Here is a 26,935-nt window from a genome sequence, read left to right as displayed (position 1 = left end):
TGTTGTGGGCATGCTGGGCTGCGCCACCATGCTGTGTGCTGCCCGCTGATGGCGCCTCGGCTCTCCTTGGCCTGGGCTTGGGTCCTGCACACAGGGACCTGGCTTTGGAGAAGCTTGTGCGGCATGTGTGTGAGCAGAGCTGCCATGCGGAGCCTGGAGTGCGCACTGCTTTTACCTAAGGCGAGGTCTTTTTCACTCCAGGTCCTGCTCCTTTCTGTCCATCTTGATGTTTTGTTTCTTTGGTGCTAAGATGCAGCCCAGGGCCTTGGCCTGAGAGGTCAGTGCTTCCCGATGGGCACACTCTGGCCCTTTCCATGCCCAGGGTGCTTTTTACCCACTATCAATGTGATTTTGGAGAAGGGAAGATCTCACCCTGTCATTTCCTGGCTTTCCATTTCCATTGGGCTTTACCCAGTTCTGAGCAAGGAGTCCAGGAGCCTTTGTGTGGCTCTGCCAGCCCTGGGCCTGCTATCTTTTGAGCTGTTTCTGCCTTGGCCTGCCCACTCTTGGGCATCTCATAGGACACCATAAGCTCCATGTGGGTGTGCTGGCGCTGCTGTCACTCACTGTTGTATCCTTGGCATTTAGCATGTGCCTGGCACATAGTAGGTGCTTATTAAACATTGGTGACACTGCTGGATGAACAACGAATGGCTTGTAAAAGGTCTCACGGCTGCTCACCAGTTTGGTCACAAACCTACAGTAGGAAGTAATGGCTCCTGAGGTATGTGCAGATGACCTCTTTTCATTTGCTCACCATGCATCTTCCCAGATCCTCCCTCCGGGCTCCTCTCTTATCTGTGCATGTGGGAGCAGGGCAGTGTCTGACTCGGCTTTGACTCACTTCCTCCTGTTTCCCTACATCCACTGCGTTCTCCACTATGGAGATGAAAAAGTAGATTTGTTAAAGGAATTGATTTAAAACCAGTGCATGAACCTGAGCTTTTGATTTTTTTTTTCCTTTGCTCAAATCCTGAGTGCTGGCTGTGAGAAAGACATAGGGCTGTTAATTTGGAGGATGACTCTCCAGGCAGGCTGTGGCAGAAGGCAGTGGTCACAGCTGGCCCCAGTCTGGGCACCCCGGATCTGGACTGCAGCCCTGGCCAGCCTAGGGCTCGTCTTTTCACAGGCAGTGGCCACCAGCTAATGGTCCACAGAGAGCAGATGGGCCGTGGCCCCCGCCTCTGCACCCCTCAATCTCTACCCTCCCTGGGAGGCTGGCTTATTGCTTGCATTTGCTGTCCCAGTACAGGAAGGGAAGCCCAGAAAGGGAGGAGGTGGTCCCACTGCTGATGGACTTGACTAGCAGCCGTTCAAGGCTATTATTAGCTTGTGATGGGCAGACAGGGAATGAAGGCTGCTCAGGCCCCTGAGCAAGAACACATACATGGGTGCCGCCCCAGCCCTTCTCTCTCGCAGGAAGGCTGGGGTAGTGCCAGGCCCAGGTGTCTCTGGAAGGCAGGGGGAAGTCTCTCTAATCCTCCCTGGGAACTATAAGTGGTCAGAAAACGAGCCTGGCCTCTCCAGAAGTGGGAAGCAAAGCAGTGTTTTGGAAGATGGAGCACCTGGTTTCAACGTCCTTCAGGAAGTTAATGCCTTTGAAAGCTACACTGCAGCTGGTGTTGGCCCAGTCCTTCTCCTCCATTTGCTGGAGGTCCAGCTATTGATCAAGGAGGGTGATGACTAGAGTCCAGCTGCTCAGAAAACCCAACCACAAGGCTCTCCCCTCTCCTAACGACTGTGTAATATCCACATCTGTCCTGAGTCCCCACATTTCTGCCTCCCAGGCGTGGTGTCCTTCATCGAGTGCATCTGCCATGGAGCCCAGATCCTACTTCTGCAGAGTGGTCCACAGGTTCTTTGAGGATGTCTCTGAAAGTAGCCCATAAATACGCACACACACATGTTTGAGCCTTTCCAGTAGGGTCTGGAGCTGTACATTTGTGAACAGGTGAGACAGAGAGTGGCTCTCACAGTATCTGGATGGGCCAGTATGAGGAGGGGCTGGTACCCAGGTGATTAGGGAAGCCAGGTTTGCTTCCCTGCATGGGACAGTGACACTGGCCTTCCCATTGCTTCTCGGTCTTCATTGAGACTTCCAATCTCCTAACAATCTGATCTGTCCGAGCATGAAGAGTACAGGTTGATGTAACATACTGGACTCAACAGCATCCCCGGGGGCAGTGAGGGACGTGCTCCTCTTCTGAAGACCTGTCCTCCTATTCCAAGCGTGCTGACACTGCTGCTTTGTGTTTCTGGCCCTGTGTTCATCTGTAGATGAACCTGCTCTAGGGCCCAGCCTGGGGCAGGTGGCCTTTCCCAAGTGGGATCTAAATCCTGACTGGTAGCCTCACGTAGTGGTCAGGCAGCACAGCAGGTGGTCCGGCCCAGGGGCTTTGCCGCTGGAAAATCTGAGTGTTTGCACTGCCACTTCCTGAATATTCCCCTTGGGCTCGACGCATAATCTCCTTGTATCTCTGTTCCTCCTCTGAGTGACCTGGGGTTTTGGAAGGAAAATATAAGATCAGTGCCTCACACTTCAGAAAATGTTGGTTAGCATAACTTTTGGTTGGAACTTCAGGTTCTTCTTTGTATCAATAACTTTCAACATTCTAAGAACTCTGGAAATTTTAAAGAGATCTTAAACATACTTTCAACATACCTTTTATTCAATGGAGTTTACTGTGTAGGAAACAGAATAAATAACACAGTCCCGGCCCTTCAGCAAATGGTAAGCTCTGCATCAGTGGGTTGAAACCAGCACAATGGGAAGTGATATGGGGAGTTCACGCATTGGATTGCTCTGCTCGCTGGGCAGGAAAAGAAGGGTGCTCACCAGGGAAGTGTCTTAGAGGTGCTGTGCACTGGGTTTCCGAGCAGCAGCCCAAGGCTTTGGACGTTAGCCTGTGGATGTTGGAGAATGAGCAATGGTTTCCCAGGAAGAAAGTTTCAGGATCTGATTTGTGTGTCAGGAAGCGCACTCTAGCGGGGTAGCAGGGATGGGGTACACTGGAATGGAAACCAGTTAGGAAAATATCACCCTTCTCCAGGTGAGGATTTATGAGGTCTAGGAGCAAGGGTGGTGGGGGCTAATTAACTTTCCTGAGTGGCTGTTTTGTCCCAGCCATGACGCTGTGTGATTAAATAGCTCAACTCACTTGATATGGCAGTCGCATGTGGATTTACTGCACAGTGAAGAGGAGGAAACCGTCTTCCTGCAGGTAGGAAGGTGATGCAGTCAGGCTGGTGTCCAGCTGTGGACTGGCTGTGATGCATGTGCTCCGTGGTCTGGATCCAGTTCCTCTTGCTGGATCTCAAAGCACAGCTGTCGATCACGGTTCTGGAGACTGATTAGACAGTGTATCATCAAGCAGAGGTGACTGAAAAGTGCGACTCGTACCCTGCTGTTACTCTGTGGTCTGACACATGTTCCCTGGTCAGTGAGAAAATCCAAGTGGCAGCTGGTTAGCATCCAAGGTCTTGGTAAGTGTGCAGTCAGAGAAACAGGGCAATACGGTCTGGAAGAGTGTGTCATCAGGCCTGCGTAGGGGTCTGGCCTGATGAATCATTCATTCCAGAGCTGAGAGCATCCTGTTGGTGACAAAGTGCTGATTCAACAGTGGCATAGAAAATCAGTGTCACTGCCTGACGCTAGCACTGGCTCATTCACAGCCGCTGCCGGGATGCTGTGCTGAGCAGGTTCTGAAGCCATTTGCTGGTTCATGGGCGGCAGCAGCACTGTGACATGGGCCCTTCTGCCATGGGTGTCACAGAGGCAGGGTGGCATCTTGGGGGATAGGTTGTCTCAGCCACTTCCAGGCCCCTGCTGCTTTCCTTTTTCTTCTGTTTGTCTCCTGCTTCTTTTGTTTTAGCCTCCATGAGACAAGCTGTGCTGACTCCTGCCTTTCAGAGGTGGCTGGTGCTCACGTGTCTCGTGGCACATGCGTTGGTTGCTGGGTTACCTCTCACAACATCGTGTGCCATGCATTCCTAATTCCTTCTCTCTCCTGGTACCTTGGTGAGACTGAACTGGGGGTTAGCTACATATAGGAGCCAGCAAGCTCCAGGCTGTCTCCTCCAGCCTGAGCTCAATAAGGAGCAACCCCATCTCTTTTCCCAGGATGAACAGCACTGGGGATGTAGCCTCATTGCCAGGCACGTGCAAATCACCATCCAGGGCTATCTGCAGCAGGAGCTGTCCAGTCCACAGGCCAAGTGGCTGGCCTCCAGCCTAGGCTCCCCTCACTCTGTTCTGCTGTCCTGCTGTGAATGTGCAACAGCCCCTGTCCTGCCTCAGCCTCTGGGGCCTCCAGGCCACTGCCCTCACCCAGCAGTTCATCTGTCTCTGCCTTTGGAGGTCTCTCACACTACCTCCATGGGTGTCGTACTTAGAAACATCCACCAAACCCCAACAGGATTTGCTGTGTGTGTCTGAGCCAAGTGTGTGTCCAGTTGCTGTGCCGAGCAGATCACAGGGGAACTTGTTCCCACACACCTGCATTGTCTTGGGAGCAGCCTCTGTAGATAGAGCCTCTTATTAGAACCAAAATCTTTTTCCATCTACTCTGTAGATGAGTAATGAACTAAGTCAGGAGGTTTGGATTTTCAGTCTCCATCTAGATTGTCTTTCAGTGGGGTTTTGAAAAATCAATTCATTTTCAGGGAACTGGACTTTACATGGGAGAACAGGTCCTGCGATGTGACCATGCACTCACAGAGTGGCTTAGGGTTGAGAGCTGAGTGGAATCAGCAGATTGCTTCAGCTACAGAGTGATGCCTCTCAACTGGGGCAACCGTGCCAAACCCTCCCCTGCCCCAAATGGGGTAAACAAGGAGCAATCAGAGCAAGCCTTAAGTGGTGCTCAGGGTCTTGGTTTTGATGCTGGCATCTAATGTTGTTTGCTTCCCACAGTGAAGGAGCACCCTACGCAGAGACATTGCAGCTGGGAACTAGTGGGATCTGTCTTGGGGACCCCCAGCTTAGTGGGTCTTCTCTCTGTGCAGTTATTTTGGAAGTTGGGGGAAACATGCAGGCTGTGGGCAAGGGCCCCTCACCTGGCCACTCACTTACTGACCTCCCTCTGCAACAAGCCTGATTCCCTAGCCCATCCCAACTCACCCCTTCCTTCCCCTTCAGTCTTCTTTGCAGCATTTTCTGGGTTGATAAGCAATCGCTCAGTGCCTCCGATGGGCACAGCCCTGGAGGATGCAGATATGAAGTAGGTGGCTCTCCACTTAGAGCCTTGCAGGGGAGATGCAGTGGGTGACAGTCCAAAACCAACAAAGGGATCTGCCTCAGTGGGAGCTGTTTTGGAAATTTAGAAGAGAGAACATTGCATCTGAGGAAATTGAGGGACATCCCATGAAGACAGTAGCCAAGGGGCAGATTTGGTGCCGATGTCCATGAGTGGGGGGAGAGGGCTGGTGGGGAGAATGTGGGGAAAGACTCCAGATCCACAGCACAAAGCAGAGGTGAGGATGGGGAATTGGCTGGGAAGTGGAGCTCTGCACCTGGCCAGGACCTGCCAGGCTTAAAGGACCCGGAGCTGTGCTGGGCTCTAAGCAGGGCAGCAGCAGGATTCTGGTGTGGGTCAGGTGATGGCCCTGGGCCAGTGTGCAAGCTGGTGGGGGAGCCTAGAAGTGGCCAGCAGGAGGAGGATGCTGGTGGGCTGAAGCAGACATGAGGAAGGTCAAGTCTGTTAGCATTCACAGTGAGATAGTGGCAAAAGGTGAGAGCAGGCTGAGAGGAGCTCGGGCACTGGAGACTCGTGCCTGCAGGCACGAACCAGCTCAGAGTCGGGAGTGATGCCATTACATGTAACAAGAAGGACCCAAGGCACACAGCCATTAAATCCTTCAAGGCTGTGAGGCTGGGGCGTGGGGCAGATCCCAGGGCCTAGGTTTCTGGGTTTGTTTGTTTGTTCCAGCACTAGAGATTCAACCCAAGGCATGCAGAGCTACATCCCCAACCGTATTTTGAGACAGGACCTTATTGAGTTGCCCTGGCTGGTCATAAACTTGTGATTCTCCTGCCTCGGCCTCCCAAGTAGCTGGCGCATTAACATACCCAAGTAGTCTCGGTCCTTGTTCAGTGCCTTATTCTGCTTTGTGTGAGTGGCAGAAACAGGAAGCAAAGTGGGGGCTGGCAAAGGCCTATACTGCTCTTTCCAGGCACGCAGGTGCCCCACCTGATTCCTGGGTGGAGAGTTTGGCCCTGGGCCCACTTTACTTCGACAAGTCCTTGTTACATCCTCTGTGTGCAGTGCTCCCCTGTGTACTCTGAAAAACAAAGCCAAAGCCACCTCAGTATGTGCATAAACTTGGAAAAAATGGCTGCTTTACTGTGTGTTTATTTAATTTGCAGAAGCTTCACCATGGGATTTCTTTAAGTAGTTCACTTCCAAGTGCATATAAAAAATATTGTATATAAAAACTTCTGTGGGAGGCATGAAAATGCTTCGCCTGGATTCAGACATACTTACCATCTAAAAGTGTCTGGAAATGCCTCCAGCTTCTGCCCTGACTTCCCTACTTGTCAGTGAATGTAATAACAGGCTTCCCTCTTGTGAAAACACTTGTGGTAGGCGGTGGTGCCAAACTGCATCACAGCCCTTACTGAAGACAAGGAACTTGTATACCAAAATGCACATATGCAAGGCAGGAAAGAAAGTTAGGGAGCTGATTAATTTTATCCCAAAAGATTGCTTTGCTTTAAGAAGGAATCTACTACACACAGTCACTATATTGCATGAAGATTTTGTCCTTCTCTTGCTGGTGTAAGGGAGGCTGGGGGCTGTGGTGTAGGGAGGGGCAGGGAACTATCCCGAAGGGCTGCAGTCCTCACCTGATGGAGATCAAAGTGGAGATGGCCAGTCTTCCTGAAGTGTGTTCTGTGGAAGCAAGTAAAGACTTTTAGAGTCAATTACTGTTGAGAAACATTGGCTTAAACCCTGTCAGTCAGGTTTCTTCAAGATCGCTCAGAGCTTTAGAATGGCTCCTCATTTCCTGAATCTCTAAAGACAAGATTTGGACATTTCATTTTCATTCGTCCAGCACAGTCTTTGCAATGATGTGAGTGACGTTACAGAGGGATGGCGTTCCTGGGAACACGACCTCAGACCACAGTGCACAGAGCTTTTCATTATAGGAGAGACTGTGGTGACTAGAGCATGTATGTAGAAGGATCATCAGCAAGGAAAAAGTCTAGTTCCATGGCCAGCAGAAATTGTGAAGGAGCGGAGAAAGGAGATGTCCAGGGGTCTGAAGCAAAGTCCCTAAGTGTTAGTGTGTTGCACTATCAGGAACAGACATTTGTCAGTGGTGCTCCTGGGACAGGACCAGCCCGGGCATGGAGCACAGTCCACCCTTTGAGGAGGAACAACTTCAAGATGAGACTTTGTCAAAGAGGAATGATTTGCTTCAAGGCCTGCCTGGAGCAGAGACCAGGAGCAGCCAGTGCCATGCTTACCAAGTAGATGACTCCAAAAGGAATCAGAGTTTGAGTAACAAAAATTCTGCGTATGTGTCCCTGAGGCCTCTTCCTCAGCTGGGGCTGCATTGTCTGAACCTCATCTAATTTCTTTCTCCTCCTAGCCTTGTGGGGCTTTGCTGGTTTGCGTGGTTGGTTTCACAACCCTTTGTGGAAAGGAGAAAATCATTCAATCAGGTGAAATGGATTTAGAATGAGCAAAGAAGCTTTTCCAGGGTGGCTATTTTAGAAATGTGTGTGCCATTTACATAGAGTAGTTAGAAATCTTGGGACTTTCTGATCAGCCAGTGGCTAATGATCAAGTCAATGAAATACCTGCAGTTTTATAAGCTAAGTGGGGTAGAATCCTTTCATCTAATTTGGGATCCAGAATTGTATCTTGTTTACTTAGATTTGCTTAGGTAATTAGAAAGCCTCTATCTCCAAGTGTGTAAGATGAAGCAAAGTTAATTTATGCAGCGTAATTTATTTTGATTCAAATGAAATGCCCAGACATAATTCCCCAGAAACTGGAGATCACATGAGATAGCTCCAAACAGAGGGGTCCTGCCCCTGCAGCGGGTGACTGCGAGGGCCGGGGGGCATTGCGCATGCTCTGAGCCAGGCCTGCTGGATGCTGCACTCTGCACGATGTGCCCGCTGGGAACAAAGACCTCATTTTGCTGAGGTGGAGATGGGAGCAGAATGGTTCAGGGAGCAGAGAGAACAGGAGATGTGCGAGGCGATGTTAAGGGGCCTTGAGGGCAATAGTTTTGCTCTTCAGCGCCGGCCCTTGTCCCCTGTCCTGACCTGGCCTCACACAGGACTCTGAAGTGACATCTGTGCAGGGGTTGCACTGGACCAGGCCTTGTACTTCCTTCTCCCGGGTCTCTGCTGTGGCCTATGGCCTGCATGAGGACCATCTGTGTGGGCTCCTGGGTGATGTGCAAACAGTGCTGGCCTCTAAGTAGAGGACATGGTGTCCAAGCATCATCATGGATGCAGGTGGCACACTGCCCTAGAGGTGTCACTTGGATTGAGGACATGATACCCTTCCAGTTAGGCAAGGAGTTCTGGTTTGGGGGTCATGCCCAGCACAGGGCTCTCTGACACTGTAGGAGAGTGTAGAAGGCAGGGCAGGGCTGACTCCAAAGAGTCCTCTCCCACCCCTGAGGACCTTGCCTGGGTGTTTCCTTCCTTTCTACAGCTCCCAGGAGCAGTCCACAGCTCCAACAGGAAGTGCGGCTTTCTTCTGGGGACAGTGACTGGCCACACATCCAGCAAGGCTGTGCCACTTCTCTTGTGCCTTCTGGCTCTTGAGTGTAACTGCTTCCCAGGGAGCTGCAAACCACCTTTGATTTGATGCCAAAGCCACCTTTGATTTGCCTGCAGTGTTTCTCTCCATGTCCCATATACCTTCACCCTGTAAATAATCTATATAATGAGCTAGAGACACAAAAAGTCAGAGGGTGTGCAGTTCTCTGCCCCCCACACCTGCCTACCAACCCGCTGTCAGTCTCCTAGAGTGAAGTCGTCCTGTCCACACACATGCACACGTGCACACACGTTCTCTCTGTCTGTCTCTGTCTTTCTCTCCTTGTGGAGTGGCCTGAGTGTCCCAGGAGCCACCCAGCCTCATACTCAGGAAGACTGTGACCCTGTGGCCAGAGGGGCTTCAGCCAGAGTCTGGCGAGCTGTCGGCTTCCCTGGCTCCCTGGGTGGGGCAGATCAGCTCAGGAAAATGAGCAGGGTGCTGTCACAGCATGGGTGTCACTGTGCTAACTCTGAAAACTCCTCAGGCCTGTGAAAGGGTTCATGCTGTCCATGAGTTTGTTTGGAGTCTAAGAGGAAATAATGTACAGTTCCTGGGTAGAAGTCCTAAGGAGATAAACCCAGGTCTCCTGCTGGTTTTCACTGACCTGGATACCAGAGTAGGATAGACCCTTGGTGATGCTAATTAACATGTTGACTAGATAAGACAGACTATGACATTATCACATAGATTATGGCCAGGACAGATTGCTGCTATGCAGTCTACCAGGAGGCCGATAGGGGTCAGAGCTCCTCCCAAGGCTCTCCAGGTCTGTCCTGGCTGGATGCTAGGTCTTTTTTGTCTGCTAGAGTCCCTTAGCATTCCTGAGCTTTCTGTACCTCCACAGTTTCTCCATGCACATATTTGAGGCACTAGAGCAGAAGCCTACAACTGCTGACTCTGTTCCAGTTGGTGAGTTCAAATCGTACCCCTACCACTTCTGGCTGAGTGACATCACACAAGTTGCTTAACCTCTTAGTACCCCTCTGTTCTCATAAATCAGGATAAGTAGAGCACTTGTCTTACGGAATTGCTGAGGGGATTAAGTGAGTTACCACCTGTAAAGGGAACAGAACAGGCCTACACCCCCGAAGTGGTACGCATTATGTTTCCTTCCCTCTGGTTCCTTCCTGTGCCTTCAGCTGGGTCTCCTGTGAGCATCATCTGCAGGTGTAGAGAAGGCGTTCCAGGCCACGCCGGGCCTTACCCGGATGGTGGGAGAGGAGAGGCCGGCCCTGGAGTTTCCAGAAACTGCAACCCCACAATCCTCAGGTCCATGAGCCTGGGTCGCCCAACCCCACCAAGACGTCCCTGTGCCTAATGCTGACCAACACCAGAGTGTCAGACCTGTCCCCATCCCTGGCTGTCCTCTTGGTGCCCAGAGTTTTCTGCTGTCCCCCACTTTCTCTTCAGGGTAGGACCTGACTGCTCCTCAGGGCATGACCGGGACCTGGCAGGCATGTACATGGCCTTCAGGAGAGCAAATGAATCTAAGTCATCACGTTTTGCTCTATATAGGATGTTTGTATGGATGAGACCACTTTTAACTTTCATTCAGCAGGATAGTTTTAAATCTTTAAAGCTATGCCGTTGTGAGGAGTTGACAGCCCTCTTCTGTACAGTCCCGTACCTCCCAAGAGGATGCATGCTAATTTTGCTGCCTGACACATGCATACTTGGTATACAGGTGTTGGCTTCTGGGCCCACTGTCCAGTCAAGGAGCTCGGAATGCACACACTCTCTGGTCCCTTCCTGGAATCAGGCAGTACGTGGGGGCACAGAGTAAGCACTGGTGGTTTTGAAGTCAGCCTCACAAGCCCTAAAACCTGGCAGTCTTTTCAGATTCCAAATTTCACTGCTTTGTAGATGGTCACTCAGCTCCTTTAGAATCTCTCCTTGGGAGAAGCCCTCCTGACTGTACACCATTGAGGTCCTCTCTTGAGCTACCTTATTGTCTTCCTGAGTGTTAAACTCTTTTATTGTTTTGCATATTTTCCACTTAGCTACATCTTTTGGCTTTTTGGGTGGGTGGTCCTCCTGAGGGCAGGAACGAGAATGTCTGCCACTGGGCTTCCAGGCCGTGCATGGCAGCTACACAGTTCTCATGTGAGTGAAAAAGTAAGAGAATGCAGAGAAGCATCTCTGTTTAGAACCCACAAGTCCTTGTATTGATAGTTGATCTCTGGTACCCTAACCTGAAAACTTCTTTAAAGACTGAGGAGGACATTAGGAATGATTGTCCTTTGGAAACATTGACTTGGCATCTTGGCATTTTATTTCAAAAATCCTAGAAATGTCTCCTTTGCAAGATAAAAATGAAGTTCATCATTCTGGAAATGATAATGAGTTTTCATTTGTTTGATTAGTGATACTTGATTCACTGCCATTTCTCCCATTCTTTCTTTAATATGTGACATTCCTTACTGAAAAGTTTAAGGTCAGCCTGGCGATTTAGCTCAGCAGCATAAGCACCTGCCTTGCAAGCATGTGGTTGTGAATTCGATCCCCAGTACCAAAAAAAAAAAAAAAGAAAAGAAAAGAAAAGAAAAGAAAAAAGAAAAAGAAGTTTAAGGTCATGGGTCCTGACCAAGGGCATTTAAAAAGCTGCTTATGGAGGTATGCTTCAAGGTTGATTTTGGAGTAGAAATAAAGTCTTCATAGAGTCACAGAACTTTAGAGAGGAAAGGAATAGCAGCACAGCCCTCACTTTTTACTTCTTTAAAGATGCAAAGCCAGCTGTTTATAAAGGACCCATCAGGAGCCCTCCTCATTGTGCAGGTCCGTGCTATCTGTGGGGTTCACCCAGTGCAGCAGGTTTTCTGCAGGATAAAGTATGGATGTAGCATTCCCTCACCTTTTAAATTGGAATAATTATAAAATAAAGTTACATGCATATTGCATGGAAAGATGGCAGAAAGAGGAGCCATCTAGAATTCAGGAGAGGGTTAAATAGGATTATGGTTTCAGCTCAAGTCAAGAATAATATGATGACTCTTGTGTGAAATATTATGTGTAGCACCTGTTCCCATGCTTTGTAGTAAAGAGAAAACCGGACTGGGAATTGGATGGTGCCAAGCTGGTTTCCAGGACAGCTGCTGCGCACCGGTTGCCCAGGCTCAGCAGGATCTTGGAGGACAGAGCCTGTGTCACGGTTAACTGTGAGGAGGTGGGAAGTTGTCTGGTGAGGGGATGAGGTTAATGCTTGCACTGTTTTGGCTCCAGAAAGTGAAAGATGGTCTTTGCCCTCAGCATGTGGCCCGAAGCCCAGACTCTGACCCTTGCGTACTGGTGATGGAGAAAATGGAGCTCCTCCACAGACGTGCCCTCAGGCTCTTCTTCCTACTCGGCCCTTCTTGGCGTCAAGTACCCAGGGCTAGAACTTGCTGGCACCTGTGTCCTGGAGCTTCTTTACGTGATTCGGATGGTGTGTGTGGCTGGCATTGCTGTTACAGTTGTGGAGGTCTCAGAGTAGACAGGGTGAAAATAAGCTTTGCTGCTCCAGGATCCCACATTTCCCCATTTCGGTAGCCCTACAGACCCTGGTCACAGCTCTCATCATAACCTGAGGGTCCAGCTTCACAGGCCTGATACTGCCACTCCGAACATGCCTGTGATCAGGGCAGGTCCTTTCTCAGTAGAACGGTCACATGAATAAAGGTGGTCTGTGCACTCCAACGTTCAAGACTGAACAGTTCTTCCTGGAAAATCATTAAGTTCATATTTTCACCTACCTTCCACTCATCTGAGAGCAAATCCCAGAGCGACTCCCTTTGCTGTGTTTCACATATCATTCCACACTCCTTCTCATCCTTGGGTGACTTTGGGCGAATTACTTCATGTCTTCATGTCTTGGCTGCTTCTTTTGTGAAGTGGGGATCATAACAGCAGCCACCTCACTGGTGACTGTGAGGGTTAACCTTGGAACAATGTCTGACTGGCAGGTTCTAGCTATTATATTTTCTGAAGCCTCTCCCCTTCTGCTCCTTCACCTAAACACCACTGCTTCTTGAGAAATTATCGGGGGCTACACACCATGGAAGCTCTGAAACCATGATCCTACCAGTCCTGTTTCTTCATGGACAACCCTGTGCCAGCACTGCCTAGTGCTGGGCTCACCCTGGGGACAGCTGAGGCCATACCATGCCTCATTTTCCCTGGTAGCCTCAGGATTTCTTAAAGGACAACCCACAGCTGCCTCCCCCAGCGGGACCTCAGACTCCCGCTGGTGGACTACTGGCTCGGGGCTCTGTACCGCTGAAGGGTCCAGGGAGCAGCACCCTTGGAATCTCCGTCAGGTCTCACAGTGGCTGGCAGTGGGCCCCCCATCCAGCCACTTCCTCAGGAAGAACCATTCACACAGAGAGGCACCGAGTAGCCACAGTCGGCCCTGCCCTTTGGAAGGGGCAGCGGGTCCTGCAAGGCAGCATTGCCTCTCTGAGGGAGGGGAGAACTGAGCCTTGCCCCTGCGGAGTGCACCATGCCAGGACACCTGAGCCAACCCTTGACATCCTTCCAAACCCCTTCCAAACCTCACACCCACAAGATTCACTGGCAGCACTCAAGCCCACTTAGCAATTTCTTAAAAAGGTGTCCATGCTAGCACTGCCTACGTGACTTCGGTTCTGTGCTTCCTGCAGTGTGTACGGTTGCTCTTCCCACACTGCAGGCTGTAGAGGGAGGCTTCTGTAATGTTTGGCAACATCAGAGGTAATGTGGTAAAAGGGCCCATTCTGGCAAGGCTGCTTGTGCATGTTTTCTGGGTTCTCCAGTCAGCAATATGTTCGGAAGTGTCAATTCTAAATGCAGCCTGTTTGACACACGGGGAGAGAGGGAGGGAAGCGTGGCTGGGTGGTGTGAGGCAGTACACTTGGTGCTGGCTGGAGCTCTCAGCCCTTGCCTCTGCACTCTTCCAGCATGCCCTCGCAGGAGACAAGAGCCACAGAAGCACTCTGGGCCTCACTGCCATGAGAGCTAGAAGCAAGGTGGCTCCTGTCCCTTGGGTCCCAATAGGGCCTGTGAGGGGACAGCAGGGAGGTGCAGATAGGGGGATGGGGTCCTCTCTGCCATGTGCCCTGAGCTCTGGAATGGGAAGCAGCTCTACTTCCCTGCCCAGGAAAGGCCAGTGGTTCCATGGCCCTTCTAGCTTGTGGGAAAATGAACAGTCTGCCAGCCTGGACATCTGATTGTTTTGTCTTGCACTGATGTGGCTCTTTCTGAAATCAGAAGGGGTTAGATGTAGTCTCTAGTGTGTGGCCAGAATCTTGCTAGACTTTCATCTGTTGTTTTGACCATGTCTGGCAGGAGCTAAGGCTCCATTCAGTTGAGTCAGGAAACAGCTCGATCCACTGCCTTGGTGCCAGGCTCACCCAAGAGAGAGCTGAAACCACAGCATGCCCTCACTTCCTGGGTGGCGCCAGGACTTTTCCACAGAAGTGTTCACTTGTTCTCTGAGCATTTAGTTCTTTAGGAGTTCCAGTCCTATCTCTTATCCATGGAGAGAGATGAATGCTGGAGCTGAGATTTGTTACTGTACATAAAATAGTCTGCTCCCTTCGTCTGGCTGTTGAATGAAACCCACTGATGTTTGGATCCCTGTTTGCTTCTTGCCATTGGAAAAGTGATCCTGTCCCCTGCAGACCTTGGGCCCACTCTCCACCCTCCTGCAGTCTAGCACAGGATGGGGCTCCCAGGGGATGGACACAGCCACTATCAGGGACCTCAGACTCCCGCTGGTGGACTACTGGCTGGGGGCTCTGTACAGCTGAAGGGGGTGGAAGGGAGTTCTGGAACATGTGATTCAATTGATAAAAATATAGTGATTTTTTACACTGGGACCAGGGGTTTTAAAGCGCAAAGCAAAACAGTGACAAATAGTGAAAAACAGATGCAGCATGGAAAACTTTGCCAATCATGGGCTCATGAAGAGTCAAATTCTGGGGCCGGGGTTATAGATTAGTGACATAAGCACCTGCTTGACAAGCGTAAGTTCCTGAGTTTGATTCCCAGTACCACCCCCAAGAAAAAGAGTCAAATTCCCCTGAGGCTGTTCCAAAGCATAGGCATGTACTCAAGCAATCTCTTTGGAAGCATAGTCAACATCTGATCCTAGGCATACAGGGAGGGGAACTCCGTATGATGTACGTGAAGAGAAAATCTGAGATTCAGCTATGCTCCTTTCCCCTCCCCCAGTAATCTCCGGTTCCATATTGGCCCTGTCTGGGATCCATGAGCCACCTTCCTGGTGGGTTTAAAAATAGACTCCAGGACTGCCAACCCTCTTAAAAGGAACATGGTGAAGATGTGTGCCAGTGCTGTGGGCCTGACACCAGCCTGGTCACCTCCCTAAATAGACCCTACATTTGCCATTCGTGTACCCAGGGCAGCCGGGTGCCCAGTGTTACCTAATTGGTCAAAAGAACTCACCATGCAAAGGAAATAGGAAAACCACTCAAACTGTCTGTTCTGTTCTGTCTCCTATCAGTGTTAAGAAGGAATTTAGACTGTATTTCTTATTCCATTCAGTGTGACATTCATTTCTTTATTTTCAGTGTTGGGGATGAGATCCAGGACTCCCCACATGCTAAGAGCACACACTCCCACTGATCTGCCCCCCCCCCCCAATGTACTACTGGATGGAACTTCTGTGAAGGTCTTTCTTGATGGATCCGGGAGAAAGGCAGGATCCTGCGTACTAAGGAGTGACCTTTTCCTGTCAGCCAGCAGCTCACTCCCCAGGCTGGTTCTGGTGATAAACCTCCCACCTTGCCTAGGGAGGGTGGAGCTCCTAGGACCTGCCCTTATCAAGGGTGCCCACAGCCTCTGGAGCTGGGCAACTCCCGGGTGGGCGAGGGCCAGAGCAGATAGAGGAAAAGGCAGGAGCAAGCCACACTGGTGGACAGACACGGACCTGGGAGCATAGTTTCAACTGCACACACACCTTCAGGAGCATTTCTTCTGCCCAAAGAAATGGGACCTGGAAGCCCCGCAGGTCTAATTACTATGCTAGCACATTAGGGAGCCTTCGAGGCCCCTTCTCCATCATGGGCCTCGCTCGGGTCCTAAATGAACAGTCATGATACCCTAACTTTCCAGGGTAGAAACAGCATGGGCAATAATGCCCTGTGACCTGGGGAGGGGGTTGAACACAAGATTTCCTTGGGAAGAAGACAGGAAAGGAGAGGCAAGTGTCAGTTGCCTCTGCTGCAACATCTCATGCTGGTGCCACGCTGGGCATTTCATTCTATTTTTCTATGCCTGGAGAGGCGGGGGAAGTGTTTTCATCTTACTGATGTAGAAGCCAGCATTCAGAAATGTTACCCTTGTCAAGACTTGCCCAGCTTAGTCGCAAGCCTAACAAGTATTTCACAAAAGCAAATAGTGTTGCCGCTGTGAGTTGGTCCCTGGTTGAGCTGATCGCACACGTGGGTTACTATGGGCAGTCATTGCTGGAAGGCCCAGAGCTCCAGGTCACCATCTTGGGACTCCAAGTCTGTGCTGGACCTCACCTCTGCCATCCCATGGGAGAAGAGCCTCCCTGCAGGCAGACAGGTATGCACAGTCCCTGTCCCTAGAGCATCTCGGGGGCAGAGGCATCTGTGTCCCCACTCACTTGAGTTCAAATAAAACCACAGGTGCTCTTCCAGTTTCTACAAGAGCTGAGAAATAACTGAAAGATTCTGGGTTCCCATGTCTTGGTGACAGTGTGCTGAGGCAGGCAAGGGCCTTTCAGTGCTTCCCCCTGACACGGGGGAAAGATCGCCTCCTCACATGACTCAGTGTGGTTGGAGGCTAGAGCTTCCCCAGTGAAGCCTCCAGTGCTTCATTACACCTGTGTGCTGACCCAGCTGACAAAAGCTTCAGCAAGTTCGTAAAAACCTGCAGAGCCCATGAAGCAGCAGAGCAGAACAAACAACGCTGAACCTCTGCGGAGAGCCTTGAGCCTTTTATTTAGCCCATGAATTCTGACCTGAGAGTTTGGTATGACTTCGGCGACTCTCACAGGCAGACCCCCTGGCAAACTAAATACCTGCATGGAAATTTACAGCATTGCAGGCTGAAAAATCAGGAGCTGGAGAAGGAGCAGGATGTTGACTTGTGCCTCGAGGGTGTGATGGAGGAGGGCCTGGTGGGGGCAGGCACCACGCAGAAGGAATGGTTTCTCCTCAAGCCGCAGGGCTTCCGTGTGTCATCTGGATGTTGAGTTATACTCCTCTGCTCTCTGGAAGGATCTTTCTGAGTAATGAGATCTCTTCAGCCATATACCCCAGCTCTGGAAGGTCCTCTTTGTCCAGTCTAAATCTTTCTGCATTGATGTAATTCCAAGATGTACAGTTTCCCCAGGACTCATGCAAATAGTGATTTGTCATCCCCAAACATCAGGCAGTGCCTCGCTGGTCACACAGGGTGTCAGTGCGGAGCACAAGGTGAGGGGATGGAGGAAGAACTGCAGAGCCAAACTCTCCCATGAGAAGCTTCTAACCTACCATGGTGTCAGGCTGCTGCTCCTGGAGACAGCCCATGCACTTGGGTCCACTACGGGGTGCTGGAGAGGGGGAGAGACTAAGGAGTGCATCCTACAGCCCCTCTTTAACCTCAGCATCCCAGTTCCCTGACCGCATGTCCACTGAGCAACATGTCTGCAGTGTATTCTTTCTTCCCTTTTTGGCCTTTTCTTAACTGTTCATATTTCTGAGCTTCGAGGCCTCCAGTCTAATGAGGTCATGGGTAATGTCAAGAATTCTAGGCAGTCCTGAGTCCTCCTGTCCTTTGCTGATACTTCAGCTCTTGTCCGCTACCTGCTCCGTGCAGTGGGTTGCCTTCCACTGCTGGCCTACCATTGTTCTTTGTAATTGTATGTAACCCATACCATTGTATAATAGAAAGAATACTGGGCATTTTAAGGAATTTTAAGAACTTGGTACTGAAACTGAATCAGGCATTTCAAACTACTGAATTTTGCATATTTTACTTGTAAGAGTTCAATCCATTGCACCTTGCAGACAGATACTGTATCTATAAGGAGGTCTCAAAACTTACTGGGAAGAAAACAATCCAATTTAAAAATGGCAGAAGATACAAACAGATCTATCACCCATGGTGAGAAATGGATTTTACGGTTTTTTTGTACCAGAGATCAAACTCATGACTTCAATGCTTGCAAGGCAGGCACTTATGCCACTGACCACTGAGATAAATCCCTGGCCCCTGAGATATGGACTTTCTTTTTTTTCTTTTTTTATCGGTACCGGGGATCGAACTCACGACTGCCTGCTTGCAAGGCAGGTGCTTATGCCGCTGAGCTAAACCCCCAGCCTGAGAAATGGACTTTAAATGAGCACCTAAAAAGAAGATATTAGTAATTAAGGAAAATGCAAATTAAAGCCACAATGAGATCTTCTACAAAATCTGTTAGAATATCTAAATTAAGACTGACCATACTAAGTGTTGGTAGGGATGTGGACCAGGCGGCAGGAGGCAGGGATTATTACCAAAGGGCACAGAAAACTTTGGGGGTGACCGACACATTCATTAGCTTGACTGTGGAGATGTTTTCCTGGAGGTGTATGCATGCCAATCCTTCCCAAATTGTGCACCTTAAACATGCAGTTTGTAATGCATCGATTATACCCCAAACATCTTAAAATATTCTATTTGTCAGTTCATTGGGAATCAATTGTGTTTGTGATTTTGTAAGTGTCATCACACCACTCATCTTCCATTTGCATAAGGCATTTTTCTCTCTAAATATTAATGTTTCAAGAGCGCTTTCAAATCCTTTGAGATATGCTGCTAGGCTGTAATCAGACTGTTCTGGTAACTGTAATTTATCCTGAAGCTGCCTGTGCAGAGGTTCTAGCGGGTCTGGGAGGCAGCTCCGACAGGGCTGGGCCGAGAAGTGCTTAGGGCCATTGTGTTGAGCCATGTGTGTGGTGGAGTGGAGGAGGGGCTGCAATGACCCATCTACCACTCCGTGGCCTGCCAGTGCAAAATCAGAGGCACTTCCAGGGCCTTCCAGGGTACACCTGTTGGGGAGTTCAGTCTGGTGATAATGCAGGCCCAGGCCTGGGGAACTTTGCTGCTACCGTCCTCACATTCGAGGGTTAGGACACTTCGGGACTCATCTTTTGGGCAATGCCTGGCTGTTTATGGATCTGTATTTGTCCCTCTTCCTTGGGACTTCCCATGGCTTTGAGGAGCATCTTGCTTTTATACACAGCCTCATACTTTTTCTAACCCTCGGGCATCCTTCACATGATCGCTTCCTGGCACTGACCACATCCTGTTAGGAATCTCGCCAGTGCCAGGGGGAGGACTGTGGGTCAGTTTGGCTTTGAGCCAGCTGGACCCAATGTTCACTGGTGTCACTGGCCTTACTCCTAACCTCTCAGGGCTGTTCCTTCGTCCACACAACACAGCAGCGCTGTCCCCCTCAGGGTGAGCATGAAGGAGGTGGTGTCCATCAGCCAAGGTGCTGCTGCCCTCACACCTCACCTCCTACAGCTGTGTGTGCCGTGCCAGGGAGCTGAGTGTGAAGGGGGTACTGTTATTTGAAGACAGCATGGTGTCAGGCTCATGATGCAAAACATCGTGACTTGAGCAAGCAGTAAAGCTGGGACCAGCCATCTGCATGGCTGTGCTAACCTTGTCTCACCTTCCAGAGGTAGGCATGTAGTTAGTCCCAGTGCCACCCCTAAGACTTTGGCAGCCCTTGGCATGCTTCTGTCAGTAGTCGCTGAACACATGACCTCATAAGAAGGCGGGGTGGTCCTACAAGAGAAAACTGAAGCCAGTCTAGAACCAGCCCCAGGTGGCATTTCAGGACCCCCAGAGCAGAGAGCAAGAGGGAAGAGACCCGCCTCTGGGACCTGGTTTCATCTGCACAATCTGAAATAGCCTGAAGAACTGGTGTCCTAGGCCAGGAGCAAGAGCTCAAAACATGCAAATTGGTTATGGGCAGAAATAGACTCTGCTGAGCTCACCATGGCCACTTTGGGGCCCAGGCCCATGCTCAGTCGGTGGCCGGCAGGGCAGGCGTGGCGCGCGCAGCTTGGAGCTCCGCACCTCCACTGGACGTGTGCGCCCCCTTCTGCGGCGCCCTGGGCACCTGCAGCTCGCTGCCAGGCCGCCCGCCCGCCTTCCGGGGCTTGGCAGCAGGTGCTGCTCTCAGGGACGCTCGCATTAACTTTCCCATCGGACTCGATCGCCAGGCCAGCGGGACGAAGTTCCAGGAGTGCCGGCCGGCCGGCGCAGGCTCTGGACTGGCGAGTAGAGCCCAGAGTGCCTGTATTTTTAGCCAGATGCCGCGTAACTCACCGGCGCACCCCGCGTCGCCCGGCAGCTAACGGGGGAGGGGAGCTCGATCGGCGCGGGCGCGGTGATGGCAGCGCGGCAGGGCCGGCCGGGCGCAGACCCAGCGGTGAGTGCGCGGCCGGGTGGACTCGGGGCGCGGGGCGCGGGGCGCGGGCTCGGGGCGCGGGCTCGGGGCCGCCCCGCGTCGGCGCCAACTTCCGCGGCGGTGAGGGAACGCGCGTCCGGCCGCCCTTCCACGGCCCAGCGGTGCGGATTGGAGGAAAATTCCTCCGGCCTGGAGGCGGCGGCCCTACCAGACCGCGGAAGGCGGCGAGGTGTAGCCCGGATCCGAGTCACCGCGGGGCTGCTCCAAGCAGTGCGCCCTGCCCGGGGTTGGGCGCGGGGGATGTCGCGGCCCGGCCTTTCCCTGCCTTTTGGAAGGCTGGGTGTCCAGGCAGCGGGAATGTATGGGGCAGGAAAGCACACAGCTCGTGTGCCAAAGCCGGCTGCGTATTATCCCCGTGTCAGACCCGCATAGGGAGGCTGGGACCTGGGTAGGAAGCGCAGGGTGCCAAGAGTCAGAGCAGGGGTCACAGAGAGGTGCCCATGCCAGGCCCTGACCTGGTACCCACCCCTGCAGCCTCAGCCCCTAAGGCGCTGCAGCCGTATTGGGCTTGGAAGGGAACCCTGGACTCCTGGCACACATCCGTGTTGTCAGTGACGCCTGATTTGCTCATCAATGTCGTTGCCTATGGTAGTTCAATTGGGGTACTGAAACTCCCATACTTTGGAAAGCTACAACAGCTCGGGTTTCTGACATCAAACCTAGTGGAAATGCATACGTGTTGGGCCTGGAGGTCACTTCTGTCTGCCTGATCAAGGGGAGGAGGAGCAGGGCCACACAGATGCTATAGCTAGAGCCAGCATCTTCGACCGGGACTTGGAGAGACAGATCCAAGTCCTGAGCTGGAAACCAGGCAGGCCCCACCCAGTGGACAGTTACACCTTTGGTGGGCAACTTGTCTGGCTTGGTCCTCTGGCTGGGTGGCAGTTCCCCTCTGAAAACCATCGTGACTGCCCAAGAGATCTGACTATGGATGTGTCCAGGAAGCTGTGTTCTTGTCAAACAAGACTTCTCAGGAAGGAGAGACAACTGGCTTATCGCTATTTACAGACGCCGATGCAAACTTAGCTTCATCACGGTGGATTGGAACTGTATCCCAAAGACCTTGAGAAAGTAATCATGATTTGTGCTTGGACAGCTTGGGGCACCTCAGGCCTGGGATTCTTGCCCTGTATCGGAGATGAGACTCAAGCCAGCTTCTGTTGGTGGAAGCTGCTCCACTATGCTGGCCTGCTGACATTTGATGTGGAGCTTCTGGCTTCTCCCCGAGACACTGAAGCACCCCATCTACTGCTGCGGTGGTGTCATCACACAGGAAGTGGGAGTTTAATAATAGCTGGGTGTCTCAGGTAACCAGGACCCACCCCCCCCCCTTTTTGGAGCCACCCTGGTGACCAAGTCCAGGAGGAAATCCATTCCCCTCCCTTCTCTTCCGTTTCCTTCCGTCTGAAGTGCATGTGACCTCTGAAGCAGCTTCCTCTGGCCAGGACTGAACTTGAGAGGAATCTTACCAGCAGCTATCATGTGACAATGACAGTACGTGGTTAAGGGAAGGACCTGGGTATATGCTACCTGGATTCAAGTCCTGGCTGAGCCACTCATTAGCTGTGTGACTTTGGGCAAGTAACTTCTCTGTGACTTCAAAAAAGATAATAACAGGTGTCTGCTTCATGGGATTCTGGGGAGGAGCAAGTGAGTTCATTTATGTAGAGTGCTTCAAGCATAGTAAGTACTTTCTGGGAGTAAACTCCGTTTGCTTTGAAAGAAAGTTTAGGGCTATCACATGGATTGAACAGCAGGGATGTGGGCCATGAAAAGTGTGTAGGCTGTAGCTGTGTATGCCCAGCACACACACGGACACGTACGTGAAGTTAGATAAAAGGACACACAAGATGAGAGAGAGAGACGACAGGAACATGGCCTCCGTGGGGCGCACGGTGGGGTGCGTGACCACATTTGTGGTGCCTGTGTGGGGTGTGATGGCACCTGTGACCTGGCTTGTGTAACGATGAGCTGGAAGGAAGCCTGACGGAAGCTTGTGCGTGTGGGGCCAGGGCTCCTGCGGGGCCCCGTCTCCTCCTGAATTGCATCTTCCTCCAACTGTCTGAGGGAAGGGATGGCACTTGGAGGGGGCTGGCAACTTTGCCCAGAGCTGGTCTGATGGTGGCGAACTATTCAGAGCTTTCAGTTATACAAAGAGCCCGTTGCAGCATGTGTGCCGTTCCTCAGCTCTAATAGTATTTTGGTTAGTATTTACTCAGATGTTTTTTTCCACTAGCAGGGATAGAACTGAGGGCTTCATGGATGGTAGGCATGCACTCTACCCTGAGCTAATCCCAGTATTTGTAATGGGACATATTGTATTCTTTTGACTCTTCCATCCCTGCTTTAGGATGTAGGATGCTCCTGGGCGTGCTGAGCACAGGACCTGGAGTAGTTGAACTAGATGGGTGGCCAGCAGAGCTCAGGAGTGCAGGATGGTAAAGATGAGTCTCTTATACCAAGTAGGGCAGTCGTCCCTGCGGCTTGAATATCCCCGGCCCCGCAGAGATATCCTGAGTTCTTGTGGAAGGAAGCTGCGTGTGGCTATGTGTGCCAGTGACCCCTTTATAACTCAGCCACTTTATTCTCCAAATCATGAGGACAAAGACCTGCAGTCTGAGTTTTTATTCTCTCACTTTACCTTAGCAGGATACTGGACTTGAAATAGGACCTCAGTAAACACACTGAAGAATGAAACCAGGTGATGGGGAGTAGCCAGTGCAGTGATGTCACCGTCTGCCTCTGAGACATCCTGAGGCTCCTGCTGTGTCCCTGTACTCTGTGTCTGTGGGAGACCAAAAAGAAAAATGACAAAACCTAGCAAGCAGACTCACCTCTAATGAGTTAGGTGACCCAAACAGTCACTTCTCTGGGCTTTGATGTTCTCTATGAGAGGAAGATCTGGAACTAGCTGAGTCCATCTAGAGAACTGTGCTGACTTCACGTAGTGCTCGAGACAGAGCAGGGACCTGCTGGCCATACCCAGAAACTGCACAGTGGGTTCATTGTGGTCCGTGCAGTCCCTACCTCCGTCAGGCTATCAGCGTGGGTACTGTGAGCTTCGGAATGGCTGAGCATCTCAGAGTCACAGGTTTTAGTCAGTCACATCTGGGTGGACTTCTGTTATTAACTTCTATATATCTCAATTTTGCCATCTCTAAGATGGGAATAACAATTATACCCACCTCACAGGTTGTGGTAAGGGTTAAAAGGGTTAAAAGATGAACTAAAAGTGGCCTGGGGTGAGCTTAGAGGTAGGGTGCTTGCCCAACCTGCATGAGTGCCTGGATTTGACCCTCAGCACCACAAAACAAAAAATCATGCTTGATGCTACACAGTTGTAATCCCAGCACTGTGGGTGGCTGAGGCAGACGGATTGCAAGGTTGAACCCAGCAAGTTAGTGAGACCCTAACTCTAAATAATGAAAAAAGGGCTGATGTAGCTGTAATGTGAAGGGTCTGAATTTAACCCCTGCTCTCAGAAGGAAAAAAAAAGGAAGAGAGAGAGAGGTAGGGCATGGGAGATGGTACATGGCTGATAATGTGCTTGACCTGATGACTAATTGTTACAATCTTGTGACTATGTATTTAGAAGTACAGAAACCGTTTACCCTCCTTGCTCTGTCTAGACTGTCTCCCCCTAGCCTCTATATCTGGTTTGAGGTCCTTTACCAACACCTGATTTTCTTCCTAGAGTCAGTGCTTAAGCAGTCAAATGGTGTCATTCGTTGATATTGCATCTATTTTTATTCACCTACACTCAGGTTTTTATCCAGAATCCTATTATTGTGCTGCAAAAGATAGTTAATTAGTTGGAGAGTCTCCTCTTTAACACTCTCCTTCTTTGGAAACAATACTGTGTTTTTCCTCCTAGTTGAATCAGATAGAGCTGCTGAATCAGCCAGCACTGAGGCTTATTTAGCGATCAGCATTGAGTCTGGGTTCTTGGGACCCAGATGCTGCAAGGGAAACCAGCAGTCCTCACTGCCTGTAATACCCCCGACACACACACCCCTGCCTAGCGTCCAGAACCTCAGGGGTATGAGCTTTGGGTTTAGGAAGGCCTTGGCCTTGTAGGTACTGGACACTTTGAAGGACTCAAAGGAGATGGGAGACTTTGTCTGTACCCCACGACTCAAGTAATTTGGCTAAGGAGATAAGCCCTGTATAAATTAAAGCACATTAACGTTAGTTATTTAGTTTATGTAAGTCCTGTATGATATGCATTTTTTGTTTAAAATGCATTTTACAAATCAAGGTCATGTCCTATAGTTTCTCGATTTAAAGGTAGTAAATCCTAAGCTGCCAAGGGCAGGGTCATAAGGAAGTGGGGGCTCCTGGACCCTGAAGGAAGGATTGGAGCTGCCAGACAGGAGCAAGTCACAGCCCTGGGGTCCAGGGAGTGATTGGGGTCAGGCCTGATAGGGACAGAGCTTAGGAAAGCCACAAGGGGGCAGGAAGGAAGAGGAGGGTCTCCTGGGTTTTGGGGGCAGTGGGGTCCAAGTGTGTGAGGGTGGCAATGGACAGCCACAGAGCTTGGAGGGGTGCTTACATCGTAACGGGCTCATGCGGGCCCAGGGGCTGCAGGAAGGACCAGTAGGGACCAGCTTCAGAGAAGACTCGGTGTTCACGGTTTTTTCCTGCCACAGGTCACTGTTAACCAAAGATGGGGTGTCAAAATTTCACTGTGGAATATTGTTTTGCAGCTCTCGATTGTGGATTTCTGGTGTTCTGTGTTTAGGGATGGGTACCATTTAGTGAGTACATTCGTTTCTCGCGCCTGCTGTGAGAGTGACTGTAAACTCGGCTTACAGTAGAGGCGTATGCTCTGCGGGGTGGAAGTCTGAGGGGAAGCTGGGAGCCGGGATGCCCCCTGCAAAGGCTCGGCGGCCTGTTCTTCCACTACCTCTTGCCTAGGATGGCCGGCTTCCTAGACCGGTGGCTGCCATCGCTTCAGTCCCTTCTCCTGTAGGCATCTCCTCTTCTACTTATCTGAGGACACTTACTGCTGGATTTAGGACCAACCTTGGGACTCTGGGATGATCTCATATCAAGAGCCACAGCTTAGTCAAATCTGCAAGGACTCTTCCCCAGCAAAGACAAGTTACGATGGGTACAGAACTTATTGTTTCTCTGGGGACGCTGACCCACCTCTGCCACACATTCTCTGTGGAAGTGGCAGGGGGAGGAGACAGAATTACTGTTGTGGAGCAGGAACCAGCATGAGGCAGGGGCTTGGAGGTCCAGGGTCCCACCTCGCCCCCTGTGGCTGGCCATGCGGCCATGCCTACTGTTAGTGTAGCTATAAGCCTAGCACTGTGCTCACTCTATATTGTGTTAAGCTGATTGCTGTGAAGCATCACAAGGGTAGAGAAAGGCTATACCCTCCGCACCTGCAGATCAAGAAATCAGTGTCTGGGGCACTCAGCTACCCCAGGCAGCTGCTGTAGCCTCCACTCGTGTGCCCTCTCTCCTACCTTCCCTGGTTTGCAGACTTCACTGTGGCTGGAGTGCTCCCTCTGGCCTGGTCACCACCTATCTTAATGCAAACCAGTCTTGCTCTGCTGGAAGCTATGGCTGAGCTGCAGCCAAAGAAGGCAGGCTTTAATCAAAGAAATGTGATGGGATCTGGTGTTAAGTACAGACAAAGCCAGCTGCAGAAGTTCAGTCACACTGCTGGCTCTGGGTGCTGGCTATGCCTCTTATTCCTGTGTGACCCTGCGTAAGTCTCAGCTTCTGTGTGCCTCAGTGACCTCAACTACCCAACTGGAGGCTTCAGGATGCTCGCTCACCTCTCAGGCTTTTACTGTGAAGATGAGTGCATGCCTGTGTGTGCCTGTGTGAATGTATATTACACATGTAGTGCCGACAGTGATTCTTAGCACATGGTAAACATTGTGCTACTTATGTATGAAAACACAAAACAGTGCAGAGGAGCCCCTGAGGCTTCCTGTGATGCCATGTGCAAGAATCCCTGGGGCCACCATCCAGTGAGAACATAGAATCCTTGGAACACCCAAGCAGTGAACCCCAGACTGTGCTGAGCACTGGCTCTTGGAATGGAATGGCTCCAGAAGGCAGGGACCCAGGAAGCAGTCCCCAGAATGTAGGCCTATAAAATACTCAGTGGGAGGGAGGCCCAGGCTCCTGGGCCCAGAACAGTCCACCTGGGGGCCCCAAGGGCAACCCCACCACACCAGGGGACACTCTGGTGACAGAGCACCCTAACGGGTAAGGGGTGAGATCTGTGGGGCCCCCGAGGTCAGCCTGATGCAGGGACGCTCATAGTTTGCTGTTTTTCCTACAGGCTGATGCTGCTACCAGCTTTCTGAAGGCAGCGCGATCAGGTAACTTGGACAAAGCTTTGGATCACCTGCGGAATGGGGTAGATATTAACACCTGTAACCAGGTAAGTGGGACAGGGACAGGCCATTTTCTTGAAGAGCAGCTCTTGCCTGGTGCCCTTTCCTGAGAACTTTGAAAGTCGCTCTGTCTACTTCCCCCCCTCCCCCCAGGCCTCAGAACTTCCCAGGGAATCCTGCCTGTGGTCCCCAGGCTTGTGCTCCATCTCTGGCCCCAGGTCCAGAGCAGAGAAAGGCTGCTGCCTGGTAGGGTGGGGGAGACCACACTTAGGTTCCTTTTAGCCTCTTCCCTTAGATGTGGTCTTGGAAGGTGGCAGAAAGAAGGGCCTTTGAAGGAG

General features: G+C 51.2%; 1 protein-coding gene across 8 annotated transcripts in view; it reads left to right on the top strand.

The window, feature by feature from the left end:
- Ank1 (ankyrin 1) overlaps window positions 1-26,935 on the top strand; it is a 175,156-nt gene that overhangs the window by 71,463 nt on the left and 76,758 nt on the right. For 7 of the 8 annotated variants that reach the window (XR_010044467.1, XM_063239904.1, XM_063239903.1 and 4 more), the window contains exon 2: window positions 26,543-26,644. Coding sequence is in view for 6 of the 8 variants with exons in the window: in XM_063239904.1 (XP_063095974.1) it covers window positions 26,543-26,644 (102 nt within the window). In the remaining 2 variants the exon portion in view is untranslated. Of the gene's footprint in view, window positions 1-19,893; window positions 20,197-26,542; window positions 26,645-26,935 lie in introns of those variants that run through there. The other variant, XM_013146818.2, reaches the window with a different exon arrangement.

Source organism: Cavia porcellus, unplaced genomic scaffold, assembly GCF_034190915.1.
Source record: "Cavia porcellus strain 051 isolate PalLab524CR breed Dunkin Hartley unplaced genomic scaffold, mCavPor4.1 scaffold_29, whole genome shotgun sequence".
Lineage (NCBI taxonomy): Eukaryota > Metazoa > Chordata > Mammalia > Rodentia > Caviidae > Cavia > Cavia porcellus.
This window is presented reverse-complemented; position numbering and strand designations above follow the sequence as displayed.